The sequence below is a fragment of the Spermophilus citellus genome (genome assembly GCF_964194105.1).
Source record: "Spermophilus citellus genome assembly, chromosome: 1".
NCBI lineage: Eukaryota > Metazoa > Chordata > Mammalia > Rodentia > Sciuridae > Spermophilus > Spermophilus citellus.
In genome coordinates, this window is record NC_138182.1 from 2423991 (window position 1) to 2451982 (window position 27992).

Below are 27992 nucleotides of genomic sequence, written 5' to 3' on the forward strand. Positions count from 1 at the left end.
ATTTTTAACCCTATTCCTTGAGCTACACTCAAATTTATTTCCAACTACAAAATACAACTCTGTCCAAATGAACTTTCACTTCCTGAACGTCACTATTAGCAAAACCTCATAATTTCCTGTGTTACAGCAAAAAGAAAGTGGGGTCCCTAAAATCTCTGAAGATGTGAGCTCTCATGACTACCATTGTAAGATTCTCCTTATACAAGGAGAAAAAAATGGTCATGCCTCTATTAGCAAATCAAGAACTGCCAGCCCCAGGTGGCCCAAAAGACAGCAGGACCTGACCAGGACAGTAGGACCTGCGACCTCCCTGCAGACTCACATTAAGTCCCATGCTCTACCTTCCCCTATGTCATCTCCAGGCACTGTTACAGCCTGTGCCCTTAGCATTTATGAGCAGGTTCTTCTTCCCTTCCCAAGACGACTCTCCACCTAAGTGCCTTTCCTTGTGTCCTGAGCAGCCATGGAAAGCTCTGAAGGCAGGCTTTCAGGAAGAGGAAAAGGCGACCTTTGGCTTCTTTGGTTAAAACTCTCTCTCCTTTGTATGGCTAAGTTCTTCCACACATACATTTTTTCTCATGCTTCTGTGCATAGCAGTTGAGAAAGCACTATGTCAGGGAAATATGTTAAAAGTACATGCTTCTCTATACAAGCAGAATTATCAATCTTAATATAACCCCAGGAAACAAGTTTTCTGAAAGCACTCATTCAGCATAATATCTGAAGGATCTGGTAAGGACAAATACAAAAAACCAGGCTGCAAGAGCAATGGAGGCAAGGTCAAATACCTCCGGGCTGCTTTAGCACTGTTAGCAGGAGCACAAGCATCTTTCCAGACACATTCATACACTCCCACATTCCCAAATGCACTAGAATTTAAATAACAAAACCTCTCAAACTTACCAAACTTCGGTACTGGCCCTGGAACAATTTTGAAGTCCGACTGTGTGAAGACTGGGATCCCAGGGAGTCAAAAGACTTGATCCGATGCGAAGAGGGCCGAGCACATACGGAGTCGCTCCCTAGTCCAATGTCTGAAAAGGTCATGCACACAGAGAAAAAGCGCTGAGAACGCCTGACACCATGCTCCCATGCCACACGCTGGCTCTAAAACTGGGCCAGCAGAGGGACACACCGAATACCACAATAAAGCAGGCCATTTATGCAGTAAACAAAGAGCAGATTCTTTGTCCCATAAATGACTCTCATTCATCCCCAATTACCTCTCCAGAAACTATCTGAAGATGATTGCTCATCAGCATTTCTCTAGTATAACTTTTCAAAAGTTTGTGAAACGTTTTATAAGTTTTTAATACATTTCTTTACCTGAAAAACAAGCTTCTCAAATACAACTCCCCAACAGAAAACAACTCAGTTCTCACTCTCAAAACATACCACAGCACATATGCCACTTCTCCAAGATTATTTCCCATGCAGTGAGCAACAAGAATTATTTTGCAACACAAAGAACTCTTCTCCTTGTGCGTTTTCTGGCCAGAGACCCTTCTGAGTCTTATCTCCTCAAGAGCAAGCTGCACGTGCTCCACTTGCCTCACCCCATTGTTGAGAGCCAAAGCCAGCAGGAATTAATGCGCCCCTCCCCACTCGGGATTCCCACCACAACAGGCCAACCAACAAGTCAATGTCAGCAGCCCATTTCTTAGAAATGATTTGATTTGAAAAAAAGGAAAATGATGATGTGAGGAATTTACTAGGGAAAACATTTTTCAAGATGTATATGCCTTACCCTGTCCTAAAGCCACCTGGGATCCTTCCACAAAAGCACCCTCCACTGACAATCGCCCAGAGCCCGCCCATTTTTCAGGCAAATCTGTTGAAACAGGCTTACATGGTACCTTATAAAGTTCTGAATCAGCTGAAAGTCTGAAGACTGTCACAGAAAAGCCCAGAGTTGCACCTTCTCTTGGCACATTCGGGCTAGAGCTACACAGGATCCATACCTTCTCATGGACAAAATGGCTCAAGGCAGCCAGAACTGCAGAAGATCCAGGGCCAGACCTTCCCACCAGGTCCTACCTTTATGCTGCTGCTGGCATAAAGTGGACATTGTATTGACATTCCCCCTAAAAGGTGCCTGCACTTGTAAGATCCTATGTAGGGACAGGAGTACTTCTCAAGTACTTTCTACTTGAGAAGACAAAGCCTAAATACCACCCCCAAACCAAAACCAGCCACAGAGGATATTTTCCTGGAACCCGCCCGTGGGTCTGTCACCCTAGCTACACAGTGTTAACCTATCCTGGCCTTCAAGAGAATTCTCAGTGCAACCAAGGCATCCTGACTCCTCTTCTTCCCCATCATCAATTCTTCTGGCCAACTGAAAGGCAAAAACTCATCTAAATGCCTTAAGAACACACATGTGTTTCTTTAAGTGACAGAAACAGAGGGAAGATGATGGCAGAAATTTCCCAAAAATGGAACAGCTGTGACCATACTGCATTGAGGCAAGTGTTTAAAGTTGAGAACTAAAAAGACAGTCAATTCCATCACACTGACTTCAATACAATAACCAAGAGCAAGGAACCAACAAACAGAAAAGTAAAAAGCTTTTGCAAAATAGTCACTAACATTAACTAAAAGCTGAAAAGTACCAAATTTATCTCCTAACTTCTAAATATGACTTTATAAGGAAAAGCACTACATATTTTACATCCAATGCAGACCCAAGGACATCAATACACAAGAAATACTTCTACAGGAGGTGGGGGTAGAAAAAACAGTGGCATGTGTCCAAGAGCCACTGATCCCAGTTTGTTTACAAATCCATCATTTCTCTAAAAAAATCTCAATGCCTCAAACCTGGACCGCTGACAGGCATGGGATCCAGCGTGGCCTGCAGCTCCCCAGCACCTCTCCACACTCTATTTTGCTAACTCAAACACTGAGAGAACACCCACAGCAATATATTCACTGGGTCCAGCTGAGGATCACCTATAGATTTTATTTACCAGGGCCACCCCATCCCTGTCTGCCACAGAGACCTATACTAATTATAAAGTCATCATTCACAATTCTGAGGCAGACACGCGCAGCTGCATGTCCCTTAGTGACAGGGCTACATTCTCAAGACTGTGCTATCAGGAGGGAGATCCTGTCATCATGCAGACACCACAGTATGCTGGCACCGACCTAGAGGATACAGCCCTGTGCACACTTAGGCCACATGCTGCACACTGCTGCACATGCAGCCCATCACCAACTAAAACAATCTCACATGACTAGTGACCGTGTCCAAGCAGCTGGTAGATGGACGTTTGCCTGGGTGGATACGGGAACCTGCCACACTCTCAAGATCTCATGCAAGGTCTCTTGTATTAAATCCTGGTGTGAGCTACATCTCCCTGAATTTCATGTAACTGATTTTCTTCCTTACTATTTGTTCACATTACAACTACAATTTTGATGGTAAAGGGACAGAGGATTGCTTCGTGTCTATTTAACCACCTATAGAAAACACCAAATATTCATTTGCAATACATCTTTAAGTGATTAGACAATCTTAAGGATTCCTGTCCCTGGAATGTTTTCTTAGATGGTTCCATCTCAACAGCCCTAGAGGTATGCAACTTTCAATCTCAGAGTGAAGCCCTGAAAACACAATCACATTCCTGTGGAGGCAACCTGCTCTGGGGCAGTGCTCTGTGCCAGTTAGGCCTCACCTCCACTGCACACAGGAGCCTTGCTTTGACTCAGGCTCAGGCAGAGAATGGCTTCCAGACAGGACTCAGAGTAAACATGCGCTGGGAAGTGGCTCAGAGGCCAGTCTCTAAAGGAGGACTTGCAGCACCAGGAACTGAAGCCCGAGTGCTCAGGATAGCAGAATTATAGCAGCAAAGCAGTAGGCGCTCATTTCTAAAATTCAGTAATGCTCATTTTGCCTTACTAACAGAAAACCAAAACCTTTCTCCCTTTAGTACTCCCACTCCCTCAAATGTAATAAAAAAGGAGTCTTACCTGCTGTTACTTTATTTAGAGTCACTAAGGAACTGAGGACCTTGTTAAAATTCTGCCCCTGATACAAATCATTTGCATCAAATGTCTGAAAGGAAAAATTAAACAAGCAGAATTAGTACTGAATCTCATGTTGAATGCAGCATCAACAAGTTCTAGTGTGGGGTTCTTATCCTGAAATCCCAAGAGGAAGCACAATATGCGAGAGCAGGCCAGAGGAAAAGGACTAGAATTCCTGCATGGGGCGCAGTTCAAGCCCTCGGATGAGGACCAGCTGCCTATCCATGAGCACCCAACCAGGGCAGGGGCCACCCAGCTGCATGTGCTTGGTGAAGGCTCACTGGTAGCTTGCAGCCCTCTCCCCCTGGAGTATGCAGAGGCCACTGGATAAGGCACACCCCAGATGTTTTTTCCCAGCATAAAAAGAAGGCAAGATGCAGCTGATTCCAAAACCAACAGGAACAAAAAGAAAATACAGACGTGAGCGAGCACAACGGATGTGAAAGTATAAGGAAAGGGATCAGGTCACACAGAAGGGATAAGGGAGGGACTCATTGGGCAGAGACGTGGCCAGGATCAGGACCATCTGGCACCTCCTCCAATCCAGAGCTGTCTAGAGACCTGGGACCCTGAGGAGACAGTCACATCCCATAGACAAGCACTTCATAAAACACACATGGAGCTGCCACAGAAAGCACATGAGCTCACCTGGATGCAGACAGCTGGAGTCTGTAGTGTGTGTGTGTGTGTGTGTGTGTGTGTGTGTTGTGTGTGTGAGTGTGAGAGAGAGAGAGAGAGAGAGAGAAAGCACACATGTGTTAACACCATCCAGTTGGAGCTAGGAGAGAGAAAGTACAAGACATGATATAGACAACTGGAGTGTGTGTGTGTGCACGTGTGTGAGAGACAGAAAGTGCACATGCACAAGGGTGCACACCAATCACCTGGAGCTCAAAGAGCACACAAGAGATGGCCTGGATTAGATAGCTGGGTACAGAGTCTGTGAGGGTTGTGTGTGTAAGTGTGTGTGTGCATGCACAGATGTACTAAAACACATAGCTCTTTGCAAATACTGTCTGAGGACTACCTGTCACTTTTGATCACCAACCAACCTTATACAAAAACAATTTTAACAGTCAAATCATCCACTACTCTGTCCTAGAAAAATTATGAAAGAAAAAATATCTTTCAAGCCGGGCGTGGTAGCATACACCTGAATCCCAGCAGCTCTGGAGGCTGAGGCAAGAGGATCATAGTTCAAAGCCAGCCTCAAAAACAGCAAAGTGCTAAGCCAACTCAGTGAGACCCTGTCTCTAAATAAAATACCCAAAAAGGGGGGTGGGATGTGGAGTCGGGGATGTGGTTCAGTAGCTGAGTATCCCTGAGTTCAATCCCTGGTACAAAACACACACACACACACACACACACACACGAAACCAATAACAAAAGTATATTTAGAAAACAAAATGAATGTCATGTTAACATAATTTGAATGTTATGTTAACCACTGACCAGAATAAGCATCAGTAGCTGGTCCACCTAGCACCTCTGCCCTCCCCCTGGGTTCAGCTTCTCCCTCTCGAGGACACTCAGAGATACATCAGGAACTCCCTTCTGCTCCCCTACTTCCTGTCCCCCACCCACATCCTTCCCGACTAAGTCTTACTCATCTTACTTCCTGAAGGATCAGCCCTGCCTGGACAGCCTTGTTGAGCCCCCAATGGGCTCCCCCAGAACATGTGTCACAGGAATAGTTTCAGTCAGTTTCTACCATGGAGTATAAGATCCACAGGAGCCAACTGCACACCTCCCAACACCTAGTGTGTTGGATGTGTGCTGACAGATACATACTCCAGTCCATCCACCACCCACCGGGTACTCAATATCACTGTGAGTGAAGTGCGTATCAAGAGACACTAAGAAGTGCAATTCCAAACCTCCAATTGATTGTAAACTGCTCTCTTACACAAAAATCACCTCCAGTTGATAGTTTTCTGTCCACAATTTTTGAAGTGAATAAAAAATAGTTATGAGGTATGTTTATTCAAACACAAATAACAAGAGAAAACTGAGAAGATGGAAAACTCGGGAGACAAATCTGGCCTTGGAACAGAGGCCAAGACACTAAGACAATCAAAAAGGACTAAAAGCATAGCTCGCTGTCTGAAGCTCATGAGAAGAAATCAGATGGACCTACAAACCCTAACAAGCCAGCTGTAAGCACAGCTAGACATCCCATCGCTGATGTGGGTCTCATGAAGCCAGGGTCCTCCTTAGAACAGCCCCTTCAGAGCCATCTATAACACGGAGTCAATCCATATGCTATCCATGATCAAGAAGCAGTCCAACACCAGGGAGAGCTCTACCTAAAGCTGTTCAAGTGCTAAATATGGGTTAAGTTGCACCTTCTTAAGCAATAACCTTAACAGGCCTCAGCTTCATTTATACACAAAACAGTTCCCTTAACTATAAAATGAATTCCCTTAACTATAAAGTGAATTCCTTCCGTTCCACAGTTTAATTCCAGAGCCTGGAAAATTTAAGCTGTGGTTCTACCAGAAGAAACACATATAGAAATGTCCACTAACCTTCATCATGGCAGGGCAGCAAGTCACAAACTCAGAACAACAGGATGTAGAAATGTGAAGTTTCCTGTTATTGCCAGACTATGCATCTTTCCCACTGGGACACCAGGAAGCGCCTGACTGGCCAAAGCCACCAATGGGCTTCAAGCATGATGTCACCACTCCATGAACTCTCTCCACACTCAACAGGAAGCCAAGACAAAGGGATGAGACAAGCACCACTGAGAACACATCCTAAGCCAATAAGTCGCTAGGAAGACTCTAAGAACATTCCCTGGAAGAGGAATATGCTCAACAAAAAGCAAAACAGACAAATCTCAAAACAGAGAAACTTGTAGGAGGGGGGCACGAGGAAAGTCTCACTAGAACTTTTACAGAAATGCCTCTACAAAAAACTAAATCAGTGTATGCATGAGAATTACAATCACTACACATACAACACAAAGAACTGTTCTGAGGCCATTCAGCATCTGGAGATAAATGCGTACTCTTGACCCTACAGGCCTCCCTCCCACCCTAACTGCTGGAGGCTCTGAAAAACAGCAGAGTCTGCTACTGGAAAGGGAAGGTACAAATACGGGAGGAAACAAGAGCCCCATTCCACTGTCACTAGCCTTTCTTTGGTGGCATCTGGGGAAGTGGACATACAAGCTGCACAGGAGGATCTCCCAGGGGGCTAGGGAGAGCAAGATGTCTGAATGACCTCCCAGAACAATGCAAGTAGAATCTGAGGGAAGGAGGGACCCAGAAATCAGAATTTTAACAGATTCCAAGTGACTCTGATGCATGGCCAGGGGCGAGAAGCACTTCCCCTGGGGAGACAAGAAATGGCATCAGGAGTCCTGCAAAGTGGCAGGCTCACAAAGCCAGGATGAACACTACCCTCCTCCTCCCTCAGCACAGGCACCACAGGGACACACAGAAGGAAGCCAAACATCTAGTACCAGCTACAATCTACCTAGTTGGAGTATAACAAAAACTCATTCTTACTTTACATTTGAGTAAATTAAACGTGCCATAAAATAATCCAATATTTCCAAAATAAAATTATTCTACCAATTTTCCACCAAAAAGTTCATAATATTAAATGTATTGTTTGCATTTTATTTTGAACATTTTATGTTTAGTAGAAACAATATTGCATAATGAAATACAATAAATACCAAACCACCCAGAAACCAAGGTTTAAAAGAACTGGAATACTCCAAGTAGAACACAGAAGTGCTTTCTGAAAGCTCCTGTCTTCTCTTGTCTGGAGGACAGGAGAGGACATGTCACAAAGCAGCAGACTGTGGGAGGAGGCGGAAGGTCCTGCTAGGAGCAGTCTATGAGGCTGAAGGACCTGGAAGGTCAGCTCTGCCATCTGCATGTCCTAACCTGTAATAAGATACTGCCCCTTGGGCCTCAGGCTTCTTACCTCATGACAGGAATAAGTGGCAAAGGAGATGTGTATGAGGACCACCCCAAGAATGGAAGTAGCACCTGTACAGGCCTCAAACATGGGAAAAGGGAGACGGCCGGAGCAGACTGACCAACCAGTGATGATATTCTGCCATAGAAAACTTACTTTTAAAAAAATACAAAAAAAAAAGGGGGGGGGGCTGGGGTTGTAGCTCAGAGGTAGAGTGCTTGCCTAGCATGAGTGAGGCACTAGGTTCCATCTTCAGCACCAGAAAAAAAACAAATAAATAAAATAAAGGTCTATCAACAACTAAAAAAAAAAAAATTAATATATGAAAAAAAATCTCCAATGAAAAAACATCAGTTCCACAGAACAGACATAAAGAAAACTCACCCATTACACACAGTTCAATCCTCTTGTTAGAAAGGAAAATGAAGGCTAAGAGTAAAATGGCTTTTCAACTATTCAGAGTCACTAAGAGCCATATATTCTTTGTTAATCCATTAATTAAAAAGCAGAGCACATTAGACTCATGTATTCTGGATGTTCAGAAGAACCTGTTTCTTGGAAACCCATATGTACCGGGCATCATTTAGGAAAACTAGCTCGTCTTCAATGACATACACAGTCCATGTGTGAAGCAATTTTAGCATAAAGAGGAAGACTCCACAGGCTGTAAAAGAAAGAACTAAGAGAAATATTAATGGGGACAGTGGGAACAGATTTCTGCAACAGTAAGAGCCACAAGAATGAGCATCTCGGGGCTAGGGTTATGGCTCAGCAGTAGAGTGCTCACCTCGCACATGCAAGGACCTGGGTTCGATCCTCAGCACTACATAAAAATAAATAAATAAATAAAAGTTTAAAAAAAAAAAAAAAGAATGAGCATCTAGCCTTGGGTTAAGGTGCGGAAAGACAAGGCTGCGAGCCTAGGCAGAGCCTAGGCAGAACATCGGCTCACAGTGGCAACCATGGGGGGTCAAGTTCTGGATCCCAAAGAGTGTGGCATCAATGGGGACCAGTAGTAGGACTTGCTGATTCATCTCTAAAGCATCAGTAATTTTAAAAACAAGGGAATCCCTTCAATAACCCAAAGCAAAATAACACATCTCCAGCATCCTATCCACATCCTCCTGGTGCATTCTAGACAAGCAGCTGCTCTGCACTGGTGAGAAGGCAGGCACCAAGTCTTGTTCACACACCTAAACCATGGACGAGACTGCTACAGGTGGACAGAGGCCTAATGCAACCCCAGTAATGCTATAAGCAGTCCTGGGCTGGACTTCTTTTGAATATACCATCTACAAAGAACATTTGTGGACAATAGGCTGAAGATGTTATAGTAGGCATTGAGTATTTAATGCTGTAAATTGTTCCCTGTTGTTGTTGGTTTCCACGTTTTTTTGAGAGGTAATGGGATCCTGGAACACTACAAGTTCACAGAGGCTCTGCTGCTGAACTACACCCATAACCTAACCCAGAGACGATACACCTGGCTCCACATACAACCTAACCCTGCTCAACTCCAACAATATATTACCACATAGAACAGAGAAGGGAAAACACTGATGATCAGGCCCCGCAGGAACAGCTGGGGGCGCACTCAAGTCCTGCTCACGGACATCAGCTTCTACAGATGACCCCAGAAAGCAGCTCCAACACAGAGGCTCCGAGGACTCCACAGCACTGTAGCAGCTCTCCAAAAATGCATTCAATCAGCAATTCTGCAGCAGCAAGCTGAGAGGCTTGGAGGTTGGAATTAACAATGGATTACATTGGATCCTATGAGATGATACTAAGCTATACATACAGCACAGGACCTGTGACAAAAGAGACAGCTCTTCACCAAAGGCCCCCTCATAGAAGGAAAAGGAATCTACCTCACCAGAAGCACAAGTTGAAGACCTCTGAAAACATGAGGAAAGAAGCAAACAAGTCTCCTGTCCCCCAATTTTATAATCCCCCAATAAAGGAACCCACAACTACTGAAGGGGACAAAATTCTAGAGAAAAACTACAAAATGTTGATTATTCAAATGATTAGTGAGCTAACAGAAGATCTAAAGAATAAATTAAGAGAGAAAATATAGGAGATACAAGACACTGCCAACAGAGATTCTGAAAATAGACCAGTGAGAACTCCTGGAAATGAAAGACACCACGAAGCAGAAAAGAAGTTCACCTGAAAGTATCACAAACAGATTAGGTCATATAGAAAATAGGACTAAAACAAGGCACATGAACTTGAACACTCAGGAAGAAGAGAACAACCAACCAGGATCTGAAAGTATAAGAACTCTGGAACAACAATGAGATCAAGCTTAAGAACTACTGGAACTGAAAATGGCATGGAGATACAGGTTAGTTAGTGGTTCTTGGTGGTATTAAGGTTCTTAATGACAGTAAGAATCCACCCCATTTATTGATTCTTGATTTTATTTCTTGTGCTTCAGGAGTCTAGTTAAGGAAGTCAGGTCCTAAGCTGACATGATGAAGACTTGGGCCTGCTTTTCTTTTATTAGCTGCAGGGTCTCTGGCCTAATTCTGAGGTCCTTGATCCACTTTGAGTTGAGTTTTGTGCATGGTGAGAGATAGGGGTTTAATTTCATTTTGCTGCACATAGATTTCCAGTTTCCCCAGCACCATTTGTTGAAGAGGCTATATCTTTTCTCCAATGTATGTTTTTGGTCCCTTTGTCTAGTATGAGATAACCATATTTATGTGGGTTTGTCTCTGTGTCCTCTATTCTGTACCACTGGTCTACATGTCTATTTTGGTGCCAATGCCATGCCGTTTATGTTACTAAAGCTCTGTGGTATAGTTTAAGGTCTAGCATTGTGAGGCCTCCTGCTTCTTTCTTCTTGCTAAAGACTGCTTGGAGAAAGCCAACAGAATGAGAGAAAATCTTTACCACACACACATCAGACACAGCACTAATCTCCAGGATATAAAGAACACAAAAAAATCAACACACACAAAAAAAAAACAAAACAAATAACCCAATCAATAAATGGGCTAAGGAAATGACCAGACATTCACAGCAGATATACAATCAATCAACAAACATATGAAAAAATGTTCAACATCTCTAGCAATTAGAGAAATGCAAATCAAAAATACTCTTTAAGATTTCATCGCACTCCAGTCGGAATGGCAGTTATCAAGAATTCAATTAATAATAAGTGCTGGCAAAGATGGAGGGAAGGGGCTGGGGATGTGGCTCAAGCGGTAGCGCGCTCGCCTGGCATGCGGGCGGCCCGGGTTCGATCCTCAGCACCACATACCAACAAAGATGTTGTGTCCACCAAGAACTAAAAAATAAATATTAAAAAATTCTCTCTCTCTCTCTCTCTCTCTCTCTCTCTCTCTCTCTCTCTCTCTCTCTCTCTCTCTCTCTCTCTCTTTAAAAAAAAAAAAAAAGATGGAGGGAAAAGGGTACACTGATTTATTGCTGGTGGGATTGCAAAGTAGTGCAACCACTTTGGAAAGCAGTGTGGAGATGCCTTAGAAAACTTGGAATGGAACCACCATTTGACCCAGCTATCCCACTCCTCAGTTTATACTCAAAGGACTTAAAATCAGCATACTATGGTGATTTAGCCACCTCAATGTTTATAGCAGCTCAATTCACAATTGATAAACTGTGGAAGCAAACTAGATGCCCTTCAATAGATGAATGGATAAAGAAACTGTGGTATATATACACAATGGAATATTACTTAGCCTTAAAGAAAATGAAATTAGGACATTTACAAGTAAATGGATGAAGCTGGAGAATATCATGCTAAACAAAGTAAGCCAATCCCCTAAAACCAAAGGCCAAATGTTTTCTCTGATAAGTGGATGCTGATCAATAATGGCAGAGGAGGGGAGTGGAGGAACTTTCAATTGGGCACAAGGGAGAGTGGGAAGGGGAGGAGGGGGGAGATAGTGGAATGAGACCAACATTATTACCCTATGTAGGGGTATGATTGCACAAACAGTGTGACTCATGTACAACCAGAGAAATGGAAAGTTGTGCTCCATTTGTGGTTTTCTTTAAAAAAAATAATAATAATTAATTTTAAAAAATTCTTTCAGTGAAAAAATAGCAGAAAATATTCCAAACCTTAGGAATGTGATGGACATCCACATTCAGTATGTATGCACACAGAACCTCAAATAGACAAGATCAGAAAAGAACCTCTCCAATACACATCTTAATCAAAATGCCTAACCTGAGAATAAGGATAAAATATTAACAGATCCAACAGAAAACTCTCAGGTCACATTTAGAGGTAAATCAATAAAATCCAGGAGAATGTGAAATGGGACAATTCAAGCTCCAAAAGAAAACAACTGCCAACCAAGACTGCTGTATCTAACAAAGCTCTTATTCAGAATCTAAGGAGAAAATGTAAACTTTTCAAGATAAGGATAAACTAAAAGAATTCATGACACTAAGCCAGTGATACAGAAAAACCTTAAACATACTACATACACACAAAAGATCTCAAAAACAAACCCCAGAACTTCTGAATGAGTAAAGCTCACCAGACGAGCAGTTAGGCAAATGAAAATTAAGATAATTAAATATATGAAATAAGTCAAAATGGCAGGGAAAAAAACATCTCTCCATAATAACATAAGTGAGTGACAGTGGATTTAAATATAAGACCCAGCTACATGCTGTTTGCAAGAGACCCATCTCATAGGCAAAGACAGCCACAGACTGAAAGTAAAAGGATGGAAAAAGCGTGTGCAAATGGAGTCCAAAAAGAAGCAGGAATAGCTATTCTCATGCCTGACAAAGCAGATTTCAAACAAAAATTAATCATAGGAGACAAGGAAGGTTACTATACACTGGTAAAAAGAATAATTCACAAGAAGATACAGCAACAGAAACTACTTTTCACTAAATGTCAGTGCACCTAATTACATAAAACACATACCTCTGGACATTAGATCTCAGACCTTCATACAATAATACTGAGGGAATTGTCATCCACAAATAAAATCAATAAATACACTCTGATCTAAATCACACTATAAATCAAATGGATCTATGAGACATCTATAGAATTTCATCCTACAATAGACCAAACTGAATTCACTTTTTTCTCAGCAGTTCATGGAAACTTCCCCCAAATACAGACCATACTATAAGTCATTAAGTGAGCTTTAGCAAATGCCAAAATAAATAAACACACACACATACACACAAACAAACTCACACACACCCTTGCATACTATCAGTTCACCACAGAACAAAATTAAAAATCGAAGAGAAGGAATATAACAGAAACCACATAAACAGAAGTACATTAAACAATACTCTTGAAGGAGGAATGGATCACAGAAGAAAGGAGAGGGGAAATGGATTCCTAGAATCAAAACAAGAAGAGTGATTCAATGTACCAAAATCTCTGGGACACCATGAAGGTGTCTGTAAGAGGAAAGTTTGTAGCATTTAGTGCCTACATTACAAAAAAACAGAAAGATCCCTAATAAAACAATCTAAAGTTGTATCTCAAGGTCCTGGAAAAGCAGGAACTAATTCCAAAACCGGTAGAATAAAGAAAATAATTATGATTAGAGCCAAAATGAATGACAGAGATTTTTAAAACAATAAAGGATCAATGTAACAAAAAGCTGATTCTTTGAAAAGATAAACAAGATTGATGAATCCTTAGCCAAACAAACCAAAAGAAAGAGAACAAGCCCAAATCAACAAAATTAGAAATGAAAAAGGAGATACCACCACAGACATTTCTGAAATCCAGAGAAGCATTATGAACTATTTTAAATACTTTTATTCTAATAATTGGAAAACATTAAAACTACTGAATAATTTCTAGATACATGTTCCCTCCCTACCTGAATTAAGCAAAGAGGACATGAAAAACCTGAACAGACCAATAGCAAGTAACAAGATTAAAACAGTAATAAAAAGCCTTTCAACAAAGAAAAGTCCTGGACCAAATGTATTCTCAGATGAGTTCTATAATGCCTTTAAAACACAAATGCCAATCTTCTTCATATATATATATATATATATATATATATATATATATATATATACACACACACACACACACACACACACACACACATATATATACACACACACATACACACAACCATACCCTTGTTATTATTATTCCATGAAATATAAGGGGGGGGGGGCAACACTCCAAATTTCATTTTACAAACCCAGTATCATCCTGATACCAAACCAGACAAAAACACATCAAGAAAACAACAGATCAATATCCTCAATAAACATGGACACAAAAATCCTTAATAAAATATTACCAACCCACATTTAAAAATGCATTACAAATAGAGTATGCCATGACCTAAGGGGTTTCATCCCAACGATGAAAGACTAGTTCAACATGCTTAAATAAATAAGTGTAACTCCCCATACAAATAAAGGTAAGAACAAAAAATTGTGCAATCATCTCAACAGATACAGAAAAAAATCTAGCACTCGTTTATATTAAAAAACATTCAGAAACTCAGGATAGAAGAAACTTACCTCAACATCATATTGGCTATATACAACATACCCAAAGCCAATATATTATGTGGACAGAGAAAAACTGAAAGCATTTTCCTCTAATATCAGAACACGGCAAGAATGTCCACTCTCACCACTCCTATTCAATACAGTTCCTGAAACTCTAGCCAGAGCAATCAGGCAAGAGAAGAAAATTAATAAGACATAAATAAGAAAAATAGTAGTCAAATTATCCGCTTGCTCATGATGGGATGCTTTACCTAGAAGATCCAAAAACTCCACCAGAAAACTTCTAGAATTGATAAACTTATTCAGCAAAGTAGTAGGAAACGAACAAACAAAATCAACCGCTTTCCTATACATCAATAATAAATGTGCTGAGAAAGAATCAGAATAATAATTCTCAATAGCCTCAAAAATTAAAATACTTGGGAATAAATCTAACTATAGAGGAGAAAGACGTCTACAATGAAAATTATACAACACTGAAGGAAAAAAACTAAAGATCTTAGAAGAGGGAAAGACCTCCCCTGTTCTTGGATAGGCAGAATTAATATTGTCAAAATGGCCATTTTACCAGAAACAATCTGATTCAGTATAATTCCCATCAAAATATCACTAATATTCTTCACAAAACTAGAAAAAAATACAATAAGAGCAGTCCTAAAATAAAAGACCCAGAATAGCCAAAGTCATACTGAGCAAGAACAGCCATGCTGGAGACCTCAATACCTAATTTTAAATTATTCTACAGAGCTATTTTAACAAAAACACCGTGGTATTGACATCAAAACCAACACAAAGACCAAAGACAACACAAAGGTGATCCCACACAGATACAGAAAACTAGATATCCATATGCAGAAGAATGACAGTAAGATTCCTATCTCTCACACTGCACAAAAGTCAACTCTGAGTGGACCAAAGACCTAGAAATCAGACCAGAAACTATGCAACTGCTAGAAGAAAATACTCCATCATACCAGCACACAAACTTTGTTAAGAAGACTCCTAAAGCTCAAGAAATAAAAAACAAAAATTAATAAGTGGGATAGAATTAAATTAAAAAACTCTATACAATAAAGGAACAAGAACATGAAGAGAAAGCCTACAGAATGGGAAAGACCTTTGCCAGTTAACTCTTTCAACAGAGGATTTATATCAAAATATATAAAGAACTCAAAAAATAGCACCAAAAACAAAAACAAATGATGAATACATGGGCCAATGAAGTCAAAAGACATTTCTCAAAAGAAAAAAAATACAAGTGGCCAACAAATATATATATTTTTTAAAAATGTGCAACATGCTTAGCAATTAGAGAAACACAAATCCAAACTACACTAAAATTATCTCATTTCTCTCCAGTAAGAATGGCAATCACCAAGAATATAAATAATAAGCCAGGTGTAGTGGCATACATCTGTAATCCCAGCTGAGGTAGAAGGATCTCAAGTTCAGCAACTTAGCAAGGCGCTGAGCAACTCAGGTAGAACCTGTCTCAAAATTTAAAAACTTTTTAAAAAGAGGGGCCAGGGATGTGGCTCAGTAGTTAAGTGTTCCTGGGTTCAATCCCCAATATTTCCCTTCCTCCCGTCAAAAAAAAAAAAAGAAATATAAATAACAACAAATGCTGGCAAAGATGTTGAAGAAAAGGTACCCTGATACACTGTTAGTGGGACTGCAAAGAGTGCAACCACTTGGGAAAGCAGTGTGGAGACTCAAAAGACTAGGAACAGAATCATCATATGATCAAGTTATCCTACTCCTTGCTATTTATCCAAAAGAACTAAATCAGCATAGTACGGTGATACATGAATAACAATGTGGATAACAGCTCAATTCATAATAGCCAAATTATGAAAAGAGCCTCAGTGCCCATCAAGAGATGAAAGGATAAAGCAAATGTGGTACATACACACAATGGAGTTTTTACTCTACCATAAAAAAGAATGAAATTATGTCATTTGCTGGTAAATGGATAGAAATGGAGAACATGATTCTAAGTGAAATAAGCCAGACTTTGAAAGTCAAGGACTAAATATTTTATTGCATGCAGAAGCTAAAAGGAGGAGGGGAAAAAAAGGAATAAAATGAGACTCTCTTAGTAGGGGGCCTTGGTACACACCAGTAATCCCAGCTGCTCGGGAGGCTGAGGCTGAGACAGGAGGATCTCCAGTTCAAAGCCAGCTTCAGCAACAGCAAGGTGCTAAGCAATCAGTGAGACCTTGGAGGACTCTCAAGGAGCTAATCAGTGAGAACTTGTCTCTAAATAAAATACAAAAAGAAAGGGCTATGGCTCAGTGGTCGAGTGTCCCTAAATTCAATCCCCAGGACCCAAATAAAAAATAAAAACAAAACAAAAAAAGTACATAAAAAGAGACTAACTTGAAAATAGAAGGGAGAACGATACAGTAGAAGGAGATTTGAGAGGGAGGGAAGAGGGGAGGACATGGGAAGGTACTAGGGAAGTCAATATACCCAATTATGTTATGTGTGTGTACAAATACACCACAATGAATCCCACAAATATATTAATGATAGTGTACTGATTAAAATAATAACAACAGAAGGGAAATCAGCTGAGCAAGTGGATCTAGGAAGGAAGGAAGGAAAAGTACTGGAAGGAGTCTTGACAAATGATGCTAACTGTATGCACAAATATGACATAAAGAATCCCACTACTATGTATAATCACACTGCACTCATCAAAGTACACAACAAAAAGAAAGCACAGCTCCTTCCAGTGCAGAGGGTGTCCAGGGAAAGGAACATACCCTACACAAGGCTAGCAACTGCCTGAGGTATATTCTGACTCGGGACCCTCTGGAAGGCAGCAGCCTCCACTTCACCACGAGCCCTCCGCCAAGTCTTAGGCACTGACCTACCAGGCTGCCCTACCTCCCATGGACAGAAAACCAAGGCACTGATGACTGCCGGTGTGAACTCCGACAAGGCAATACATCTACCAACAACTACCTATGCCTGTCTCTACAACTCCTCAGCCAAAGGAAACCAGGAAGTAAAACTATCTAACAGAAAGAAGAGAGACGGATAAAAGTGCCCTCAGCAAGCATATTACCAGGTGAAGATGTGTTCAGATACACAGAGAGTTCAACTCAGCCATAAAGAAGGGAATTATGGCATCTGCTGGTAAATGAATGCTACTAGAGTGTCCCTAGGTGAAAGGAAGATGCAAGAACAGACAAGGCAGCAACACCCAAAAGCTCATCAGAAGAAACTTCCAACAGAGATTCAAGTCACGAGCATATCATTCTCTAGAATCAATCAGAGCAGCAATTGCTATACTTCTCCTAAGGCACCAAAGGAAACATAAAACTGAGTGGAGCACTGATGGGGGACTCTCAAACAAGGCATGGGCTACACTTCCTCCAGGTCTCTCAAAATCATAAAAATGCTATTCCTCTGTTGGGGGAAAACCTGGAATCATCTAGTCCAGGCAGAGAACAAAAACTATCTTCATAAACAAAAGGGCACCCCACGAGCTGGGTGCAGTAGCACATACCTGTAATCTCAGCAGTTTCAGAGGCAGGAGCAGGAGGCAGGAGGCTCCTGAGTTCAAAGCCAGCCTCAGCAAAAGCAAGGCATTAAGCAACTCAGTGAGACCCTGTCTCTAAATAAAATATAAAATAGGGCTGGGGATGTGGCTCAGTGTCGAGTGCCCCTGAGTTTAATTCCCCAGAACCAAAAAAAAAGCACTCCATGAATTTCACCAATGCCAGAAGTAACAATGAGGACTCTCTAGGCCACCTGCCTCAAGCTGGTGGCTGTCTCAGCTACTCTAGGGTATCATCTTATACAAAACAACAACTGGAGGACAAACAATGAAAAATGAAGAATACAAAAACAGCACAGAGGACAGCTCAGTAGAGCCCATTAGACATGACAGTCACTCAGGACATCTATGGGAAGAGCCTTCCTACCCAGATCACTGCTGAAGCAGAAAGGGACTATGAAGTCAGCCTAGGACAGTCTGGAAAATAGAAGGGAAAACGACAGAAAAGCAGGGCCATCCCAGACTTGGTCATCCCGAGTCTCTCTGTATCCAACACCACACTAAGAAGAGCACCTGGAGGGAGACTCCCAAGCACAGACATGCATGCATCACACTCCTCCCATGGAAAAGGAGAGCCAGGACTCCCTAACCAAGTAACCTCCAAAACCACTTCGGGCCCCAAGCCCAAGGGTTCCTCTGACATAATGCACTGCCTCAAAAACCACAACCCACTTCAAGCAAGGGAGGACCAGGATGAAGAGAGCTGGCAGAAGAGAAAACTAGGATGGACAAATTGTGGTGGACGGTGGGGGTGTTTAGAAGTTGGGCCCAGAGCAGAAAAAGAAAAAATAAAAATAAAAACTAACAATAAAGGGTGTGAGGGCACTGCTCTACACGGTGACTCCATCCCCAGCATGCAGATCCAGAGAAGGGTACATCCCATCACAAGCTAATGACAAATATTGTTGCTGGTCCTGCGATGCTGCAGGGCCAGGCACTCAGGAACTCCTCCCCCAGAGACAGAGACCACAAGACCTTGGGAAGAGGCTGAGGCAGGAGGATCACAAGTTTGGGGCCAATCTGGCCAACTAAGAAAAATCCTGTCTCAAAAATAAAAGGCCTGGGACCTGTAACTCATTAGTAGAGTCCCTAGGTTCAATCCCCAATGCTGTCCAATAATAAATAAAAGTACTCTATTTTGACACAGTCCTTATTTAATGGTTATCAGTAACACCCAAATTTAATATCAAGTTCAGTTGCCCAACAAACTCCTGACCCAGCAGTATGATGCCATCAGGATGACCCTGTGTGTGTCCCCAACAGCTGGAGCTTAGAGTCACCTGTGTTCCCAGATGCAAAAACCTCTGGCCAGACAGAAGATGACTGCCAAAAATGACACAAAAAAGAACACTGCTGTAAATAAAGAGGCCTCTGCAGCACAAAAGGACAGACACCAGCTCGAGCAGAAATGACACACACTACACACGCAGGTTCTAAGCAGAAGCGTGACGAGCTATGGTGTTTGAAACAGCCTCCCTGACCTTTTCATTAAAATGAGAGTGATAACAGAGCTGCTGAACTTGGACTCTGGAATACAGATGACACCTGGAGCAGGGTGAAACTCTGCAGCTAAACACCAGTGTAGTAAGCCTCTGTGTGTCAGGTATGGGGATGTAGAACTGTTGGTTACCACAGTGTCATCTCTAGCAAGGAAATCAACATCACCTTCATAACTCTTGAAGGAGAGAGAGAGAATACATCTCCAAAAACATGAAAACAAGACATTAAGTGAAGCATTGGGTCATTCAGAATAAGACAGTTTAACAGAAGATGGTGGAAGTTAATGCCTCTGGCTGACAATGCTCTGCTATTCAAAATCAGACTGTTCTCAACAGGCACTTACCACTCCCTAGTACACAGGGTTTTCCCTTCCTGTCTAAATCCTAAACACAATAATTACTTGACTGTTAATGACTGCTGTCTCACAGAAATTCCAAGGAGAGACAGGAATGTCTGAGCCGGCCCTAAGGAGACTCCATTGTCCTCTCAGTCAACAAAACTGAGCAACTGCAGAAGAGGCCGCAGGCAGACAGAGGAAGGACAAAGGGCAGCCAGAGGGCTCGCCCACTCCCACATGCTGAAGATGCACCCGGTTAACCTCTGGGCACCTGCACTGTGGTACATTTCTACAAACAATGACTCTAAACAACAAACACCTATCACTTCAGTTTCTGTGTCAGTGTTCTGAACAGTTCAGCTGTGTGAATGTGGCTCAGGGTTCCTTGAAGGGAGGACATCAAGGTACAATGGGAACTGAGGTTACCTGGTTTCCCTTGGCTGGGGATCTGCTAACAAGCAAGTCCATCTCAAGGCTGCTGGCAGGAAGACTTGGTTCCTCATGTCCTCACAGGGTGGTTGGCACCCAAAGCATGCACAGAGTGAATGACGCAAGTGCAGGCAGGAAGGAAGCAAGGGCCTGCAAGCTCAGGAAGACACAACAGCTGAGACCTGCCACTCACCACTGGCTTACTCTATTCACTAGGAGAGGCCAGTTCGGCCCACACTCCCTGAGAGGAGAGCAAGGCTCCACCTGCACAGCAAGAGCATCAGAAAACGTGAGCAGCACCACCACCACAGCTCCGCCTCCCAGCCCTACATTTCCCTCTTCAAATTGAGTTGTCACAGCTTCTCATTGGCTATGTCAGGTATCAGAGCCACTATGCAGTGTGAACAACTTGACAAATGGGTTGGGGTTCCCCAAGGCATGAGGATGCTGAAGGCTTAGTGGAATGTAAAAGGCTCCCCTACATACCCTCTAGTATTAGTGAGTTTGCTTCACCTTGGCTTCCAAACTCATAAGCACTACCAAAAATCAGGAATACCTTCCATGTTCTAAAAACATGAAAGCAAACTTTCCATCACAAAATAAGCTGTGTTAAATATCAAATATCATATAATGAAGATCCTGCAAACAGTAAATTATAACTCAAACTGGCCTAAACCACAACAAATAAAAGGACTCAGGCTCTCATGATGAACAAGCTAAGAATGCAAGAGAACCAGCTGCAGCATAGTGAGCCTCTCCTCCGCCCCACAGTGTAGGAGACAGCTCTGGCATGGTCTCCCTCCTGAGGCAACAAAACTCCCAGCAGTCCCAGGTCTGCTGACACCAAGTCAAGAGCCTCCACCTCTGACAAGCAGATCCTGTGGCCAGAGAGACAGAGCAAGGGGAGCTGTGCTAAGTGCCAACTATCACATGCACAGTGTGTGGCAAACCTAGACCCAACATGCAATGCAGAGGGCAAAGACTCAGGCAGGCCCTGGGGCTAAAGACTACAGTACTAGTACCACCCAGACACACCCATGGGACCTGATACAGGATGCACATTTCCAAGTATCTGCATCTTGACACAACTGTCCTTGCACACCTCCCTGATACTCAACAACAATCTCAGCAATCTAGCACACAAATGCAGACTTACTCCCCCTTACCAAGTAGCCCACCTTCCAAAACAAGCTGAAAAGCAGAAAAAAGCAGCAGCAGAATGGTTCCCTGGCTGAGTGCACCCTACAGGCACAGCCAAAAACAAGCACCAGGAAAGGTGCACAAGAAAAGCCTCTCTCCCTCCTAGCACATTCTACCATCTCAACAGGATTGGAGACCCCGCAAAGGGAGACTGGCCCAAGTCTTCCTCAGTTCACCAAAGCTTTAATCTTCTAAAATCCACATCAGCTCACCTTCTCCAATGAGATTATGAGGAAACTATTTTTGACCCAAGTTCTGGAGTGCTGCTTGCAACGTTTAAAAATATAAGTTTGTCCTATCACATTGTCAAATGAAATTAGTGATTTTAGAACAAGAATGAGTAAAAATGAATCTTAAATAAATGCTGCTATTTAAGGTTAATGCAAATAGTCCATATTGCTAGGAATCTGTGAAAAGCAGCAATGCAGCACTGAATTTTTGAAATCTTAGTTTCTGTAAATTTTATACTAAATTCCACCTACTCCCACTCCCCAGGGATAAAATTGTAGTTGATGAAGGATTCTATCCATCTCAGCACTTTCAGCCAACATGCCCCCACTTTATTTCAACTTAAAATAAGAATCAAATCTTCAATCTTGTAGATTCCATTGTATGAACACCCAAACACCAGGACAGCAAACACATACTCGAAACAGAAACAACCAAACATTTTTGGTGGTTTCCAGGAAGGAGTGGCAGAGCAGAGGGGAAAGCCAGGAGAACGGAAGAGAAGCAAGATAACCCACCTTCACCAGCATGGGAGCAACCTCACAAAGGTGCAGTTAGGTAAGCAAAAGCATCAACAGGGAAGGGGCGAGGAAAGGACCACCATGTGCCATGCTGGCATCTGCACAGCCTGGACCTCACAGACTGCATGACAATTTCCTCTTACAGAGAGGAAACGGGAGTCTCCAAAAGACAATGTGGCAAAGGTGACAAAAGCAGAACCAAGTCACAGGCACCAGGGAACACCAGAGTCCTGCCTGGGCGATACAGGTTTCCCACACAGCCTACATGGGGTCCCCTGACTCCACGCCCCTTCAAGTGCTAGGAATGCATGCCTATAGGCCTGTCACCTGAACACAGATGACAACAGGACCTGGGACAAGACACCACACCTGCTTGGACTAACAAGGAAAGTGACTGCAGTTACAGTTACAAAAACAGTAACATTAAGTCACTGCATTAACTTAAGTCAGAGTAAGCATTATAAAATCCAGGCTTGGTGAAACAGTTTGAGACAGTAGACTGCAAACACACACTTACCTACCATTCCTGGCTGAGTTATGCATCATAACCAAACGACAGGGTATGCTGAAAACTAATGCTTTGGCAGACACACATCCTAAATCTTAAGTATGTTTCCTTCCAGCTTTGTAGTGCAGGTTCAAAATGCATAACTGTATTACATGGGTGACCCCTATGAAGATCAATACCCAAGAGGAGTCTATGACCTTCCACCAACACATGGCCATGTGAGAGGCCATCTGTAATATAAACTTAGAAGATGTGGATTCCCCACAAAACCCAGACTCAGAGATCAACTTATATACACATGAGACCCAGGACATGGCACAATCTCTCTATACCTCAGTTTCCTCTCAGTGTCACTTGAGGCAGATCTGGTCCTGAGGAGCAACTCAGAAGCAGCAGCCATGACTAGTAAGCTGCTGGCATACATTTGTTAAAATTATTACATTTCTGATTCTTCTGAATTTCCAACATTTCTTCTCATGCATAAAATAGTTGCCCTATGTGTATTTGTTCCATCCTCCTCAATAACTTTTTCTAATCACACCTGAAGTTCACATAGATCAAATTCATTGATGGCATCTGACTCTTCAGAGTCAGAGACTGACTTCTGCTTGAAAATGAAAAGCATGTAAAAGTCACAGAGAGCTCAGAAGTAGACGGCCATGTTCATAAATGATCACATTATGTTCAGTTTCTGGAAGCAGAGGAATGTTTCTTCCTCTCCCGCATCCCAGAGTACACACAGCCTTCTAGCTCAGCTAGAAGGACGCCTAGCTCCACCCTCCAATGCCCCTTACTGACCAACACTTGAAGTCCCAATACCAAGGGTAGGATCACCTCGAAAGGCCTGAGTACAAGTGACAACCATCAAAGTAGCATGTAACTCAGGGAACAGTCCTCAATAGAGATAGAAGCAGCAGCTGACAATTGTGGAGGTACCCATACAACAGAAACCCTAGTGACCTACCTCGGCACCACCAGTAGTGAAGTGAAGTGATATTAAGTGCCTTCTGCCACGACAGAATGAAAAGCACAGATCATCATTTATGTGAATTCTTGCAGAAAACATTCAACCTGAATTAAACCATGGCTTTGACTGCAGGGCACTCCACAAGATACATGTCTGGCATGTTACGGAGCTTTTCATCACTGTGACCAAAATAGCCAACAAGAACAACTTAGAGAATAGGAAAAGTTTATTTTGGCCCATGGTTTCAGAGGTTTGGTACATGGTGGGTCCAACATGAGGCAGCACATCATGGCAGAAGAATAAGGTGGAGGAAAACTATGCAGCTCATGGCAGCTAGGAAGCAGAGAGGGAGAGGAGAGAGTGACAGGGGAGATGCACCTTTTCAGGGCATACTCTCAGGGACCTAACTCCTCCAGCCACGCCCTACAGTTACCACCCAGTCAATTCATCCTAAATAGGATGGACTGATTAGGTTACAACTCTCACAACTCAAACATTTCACCTCTGAATATTCCTGAATGAACTCAGGAGCCTTTGTGGGGCACCTCACATACAAAACAATACCACCTGAATTCTTCAAAAGTCAAAGTCAAGGGGCTGGGGTTGTGGCTCAGTGGTAGAGCGCCTATCTAGCATACGTGAGGCACTGAGTTCAATTCTCAGCATATAAATAAATGAGTAAAATAAAGGTCCATCAGAAACTAAAAAATAAAAAATTCAAAGTCAAAAATGATAAAGATGGAGGAACTGTTCTAGGATAAAACAAACTAGAGACACATGTTAAGCCAGATGTAATGCACAATCCTTACTCAGAATCTATTTAAAAAAATGCTATGCAGGTCACTTTGAGACTACTGTGGAAACTCGAACATGGATTATAAAAATAATAGATAATAAAAATATTATTAAAACAATGTGAAATGTCTTAGGTATGGTAACCTCACCAAGGTCATGCAAGAGAATGTGCTTTTTTAAAGATATACATATTGAAGTATTCAGAAATAAGTATCACAAGGTCTGTGATGTAGTTTAAACCATTAGCAAAATGAAGCATGTGTGTGAACTCACAGAGAGAGAACATAAAGAGTAGAGGGTCAACACTGCCAAGCGTGGAGAGGTACTAGGTATTTCCTAGGGTAATCTTCCAGTTCTTCTGCAAAATGTTTCAATATAAATATGTGTGTGTGTGTGTGTGTGTGAGAGAGAGAGAGAGAGAGAATATATATATATATATATATATATATATATATATATATATAGAGAGAGAGAGAGAGAGAGAGAGAGAGAGAGAGCGCGCGCGCGCGCGAGAGCGAGCAGATGATGAGGCTCTCTAGTATCTACTTAGCATCTGCAGCCTAACCTTGAAATAGCAAAATAAGAGCATACACTTGTCTTCCACAGGTCTTTCACAGGCAAGCATCCCATGGACAATGCTTCCACTAGGCTGACATCACTTCCCAGAGACCTCTGCTGTGCCTCATGCATCCCACTGCAGCAACCCCACACAAGAAGGCTGCCCTCACTCGGTGGTGAGGGCTGGAAAGCAATGTATTTTCCTCTCAACCTGCTCTCGGCTGCAGGCCTTCTGGCTTCTACAGTCCTGAGAAAATCAGGTGGCTCCCTCCCTAGTTGGGCAGCAAGATCTGGCTGCAGGTCTCAACTGGTCAGCTCTAAACCAAGTCAGCAACTCTCCAGGACCCTGGAGTCAAGATTTTTTCAAAGCTCCCATGCTCTAAACCCCAAGAGTACTGCCCCCATCTAACCTGTAAGTCTTCTCTACAGAGCACAAATCAGAATGCTACTCCCTCAGAGTAAAGTGGGAGAATGTTAACAGCCACAGGAATTAATGCTGCATTTTCACAACAGAACTAAAGAGCCAGTCAGTTTCTCTAAACTGTCAAACATGCAATACAGACTAAATCAGATTTGGACAGAAATACACATTCTGGATAAGAAAGCTATTTTTAAAAACAGTCTAGGTGCAGATTTCACATCTAAATATGGTCTGAGAAGGACCTGGGTTATTTTACTTGCTCACTGGGAATCTGTCCCCTAGCTAGTTCCCAGGACACAGAGGCAATGGAGTCAAAGTGCTTCAGGGCAAGTCCCTGTCAAGAAAAAGTAAAGAACAGCCCCTAGGTTTTCTCAATTTGTTTTCAAATAAAAATATAAAGGTGATGACTAAAAGATAATTTAAAAAAAACTATTTTAGTAGACTTACAAAAGGGTTGGCTCAGTGGTAGAGCGTTTACCCAGTGTATAGAAGGCCCTGGTTTCCATCCCTAGCACAGGGTAGGGGAAAACAAGACATAACGAGGGCTGGGGATGTGGCTCAAGCGGTAGCACGCTTGCCTGGCATGCTTGTGGCCTGGGTTTGATCCTCAGCACCACATACAAACAAAGATGTTGTGTCCACCGAAAACTAAAACAAACTAAATATTAAAAATTTTCTCTCTCTCTCTCTCTCTCTCTCTCTCTCTCTCTCTCGAAAAAAAAAAAAAAAAAAAAAAAAGACATAACGAGGAGACTGCGGGATTTTCCACAGAAGAAACAGGAGGCACACTATTTCAGGATTTCCAATACCATGCCTATAAGCAAATTCAAGATTCACATTGCTCCCATCCATTGGTCATTTATTGCTATGGTCTCATTTTCCATAAAGACTTGTAGGAAAAAATATATATCCAGGGTGAAGTTTTTTCCCCACTCTTGGCTAACATCGACAGCCTAATTCAATATCTAACAGGAAAGTGCTATGTAAATAACACACTCAAGACAGCGCAGGGTAACACACAAAACACCCTGTCTTACCTCTAGAGGCCAATGACTCTGAGGCTAGGAGAAGTATGGTCAGCTGGGCCAGTCCAGACAGGTGGCACCAGAGCAGTGGCAACTTTACCTAAGATGACAACCACACAGCATGCAGAGAACCTCACATCACCTGCACAGCTCTGGGGAACCCAGTCCAGACTTTTGGGAAGTATGATCCACCCCACCTCCTCAAAGAGACAGTCCCCAACTGCCTGCATGAAGCCCTCCTAGCCAAAGAGAGAGCTTCTCACCTCCCTTGGATACCTGACTTGAGCTTAGCTGAGCTCCTTCCAGGGTGAAGGACAAAAGGATACTGAAGCAGCATCATGCATGGACTTCCTCACTATGCATAAGCCACCTTCTCAGGACTCTCCAACATCTCCCTCAGTGGGGACTGAGGGAATGCTCTGTCCCCCTTCAAGTCTGACACAGCTGTGAACCACCTCCTGATGCGTCACCCCCAACTCAGAACCACCATGGGCAAGGGAAGAGACTACACAGAATTTGCACTCTGTCCTGCTGCTGCCTCTGGGGGATCTTATCAGTTTCTCTTATCCCAGACATAAAGAATTTTGCCAAACCTAATTTCTGTCCATGCTAAGGTCATCTCTGACTCTAAAACACTACAGCATTAAGTCTCCAGGACCCCAGATCTCTTCACTGCACTCCACCACAAGTAAGCCAGTACCAGTAAGTCAGCAACCAGCCAGGCTACACAAAACAACGAGCAGCAAGCCACCTAGCAGCTGCCTATCCTCTCAAACCGACTCCACGGTGGTGACCAGCAGCACCCACCTGGTAGAATGCCAGAGTCCAAGCTACCTGACACAGAGATAAAGAGGTTGCTTGTTCAGTTATCTGAGTCAGAACCAGTTTACGAAACAAGGCCCTGAAAGAATGAGTGAAATATGAAAACTGAGTAGGGTTGAGAAAGAACAGCAGAGTGTGAACAGGGTAGGAAGGATAAAGAGAAAAGTTGAAATTGTGAGAGAATGTAGAAGGAATGCCAAAGCCCCTCTACCACCTGTCCCCATGATCCCTAATGGGTACCCCCATGACCCCTGGATGGGCATTCCATGACCCCTCATGGATATCCTGGGGCCCCTAGCCAGGCATTCTGTTAGGCTTTTACCAGTTCAACAAATGTCTATTCAGTTCCTATTCTGTGAAAGGCATTACCATGCCCCCAAGAAGCTTACAAACCAGGTAAGGGAGAAACAGGTATTAAATACCACAAACAGAAAGAGGCAGAGAGCAGAATCTGTACAGAAAGAAGCAAGAAGTAGAACAAACGTGTGTTCTGAGCTGGTTTAGATAAGGATTCTACAGATGGACAAAAGGAAAAAAGGTCACTCCTTGGGCAGATAAAAAGGACATGGGCTACAACCAGACTCAAAAGCCTGGCTTCATGCTCACCAGCACGGGTGCCCAAGGGCTATCTTCACGACCTCTCA

At 42.7% G+C, this 27992-nt stretch overlaps 1 protein-coding gene across 8 annotated transcripts in view; it reads right to left on the reverse strand.

Annotated features, from left to right (window-relative positions):
* The window catches only part of ARHGEF7 (Rho guanine nucleotide exchange factor 7), a 138552-nt gene that overhangs the window by 65905 nt on the left and 44655 nt on the right, over positions 1-27992 (reverse strand). For 5 of the 8 annotated variants that reach the window (XR_014021933.1, XM_081294017.1, XM_081294019.1 and 2 more), the window contains exons 3-4: positions 3976-4060; positions 904-1034 (exon numbers count right to left, since the gene is read on the reverse strand). Coding sequence is in view for 5 of the 8 variants with exons in the window: in XM_081294017.1 (XP_081150143.1) it covers positions 904-1034; positions 3976-4060 (216 nt within the window). In the remaining 3 variants the exon portion in view is untranslated. Of the gene's footprint in view, positions 1-903; positions 1035-3975; positions 4061-6560; positions 6588-27992 lie in introns of those variants that run through there. The other 3 variants (XM_081294022.1, XM_081294021.1, XM_081294020.1) reach the window with 2 other exon arrangements.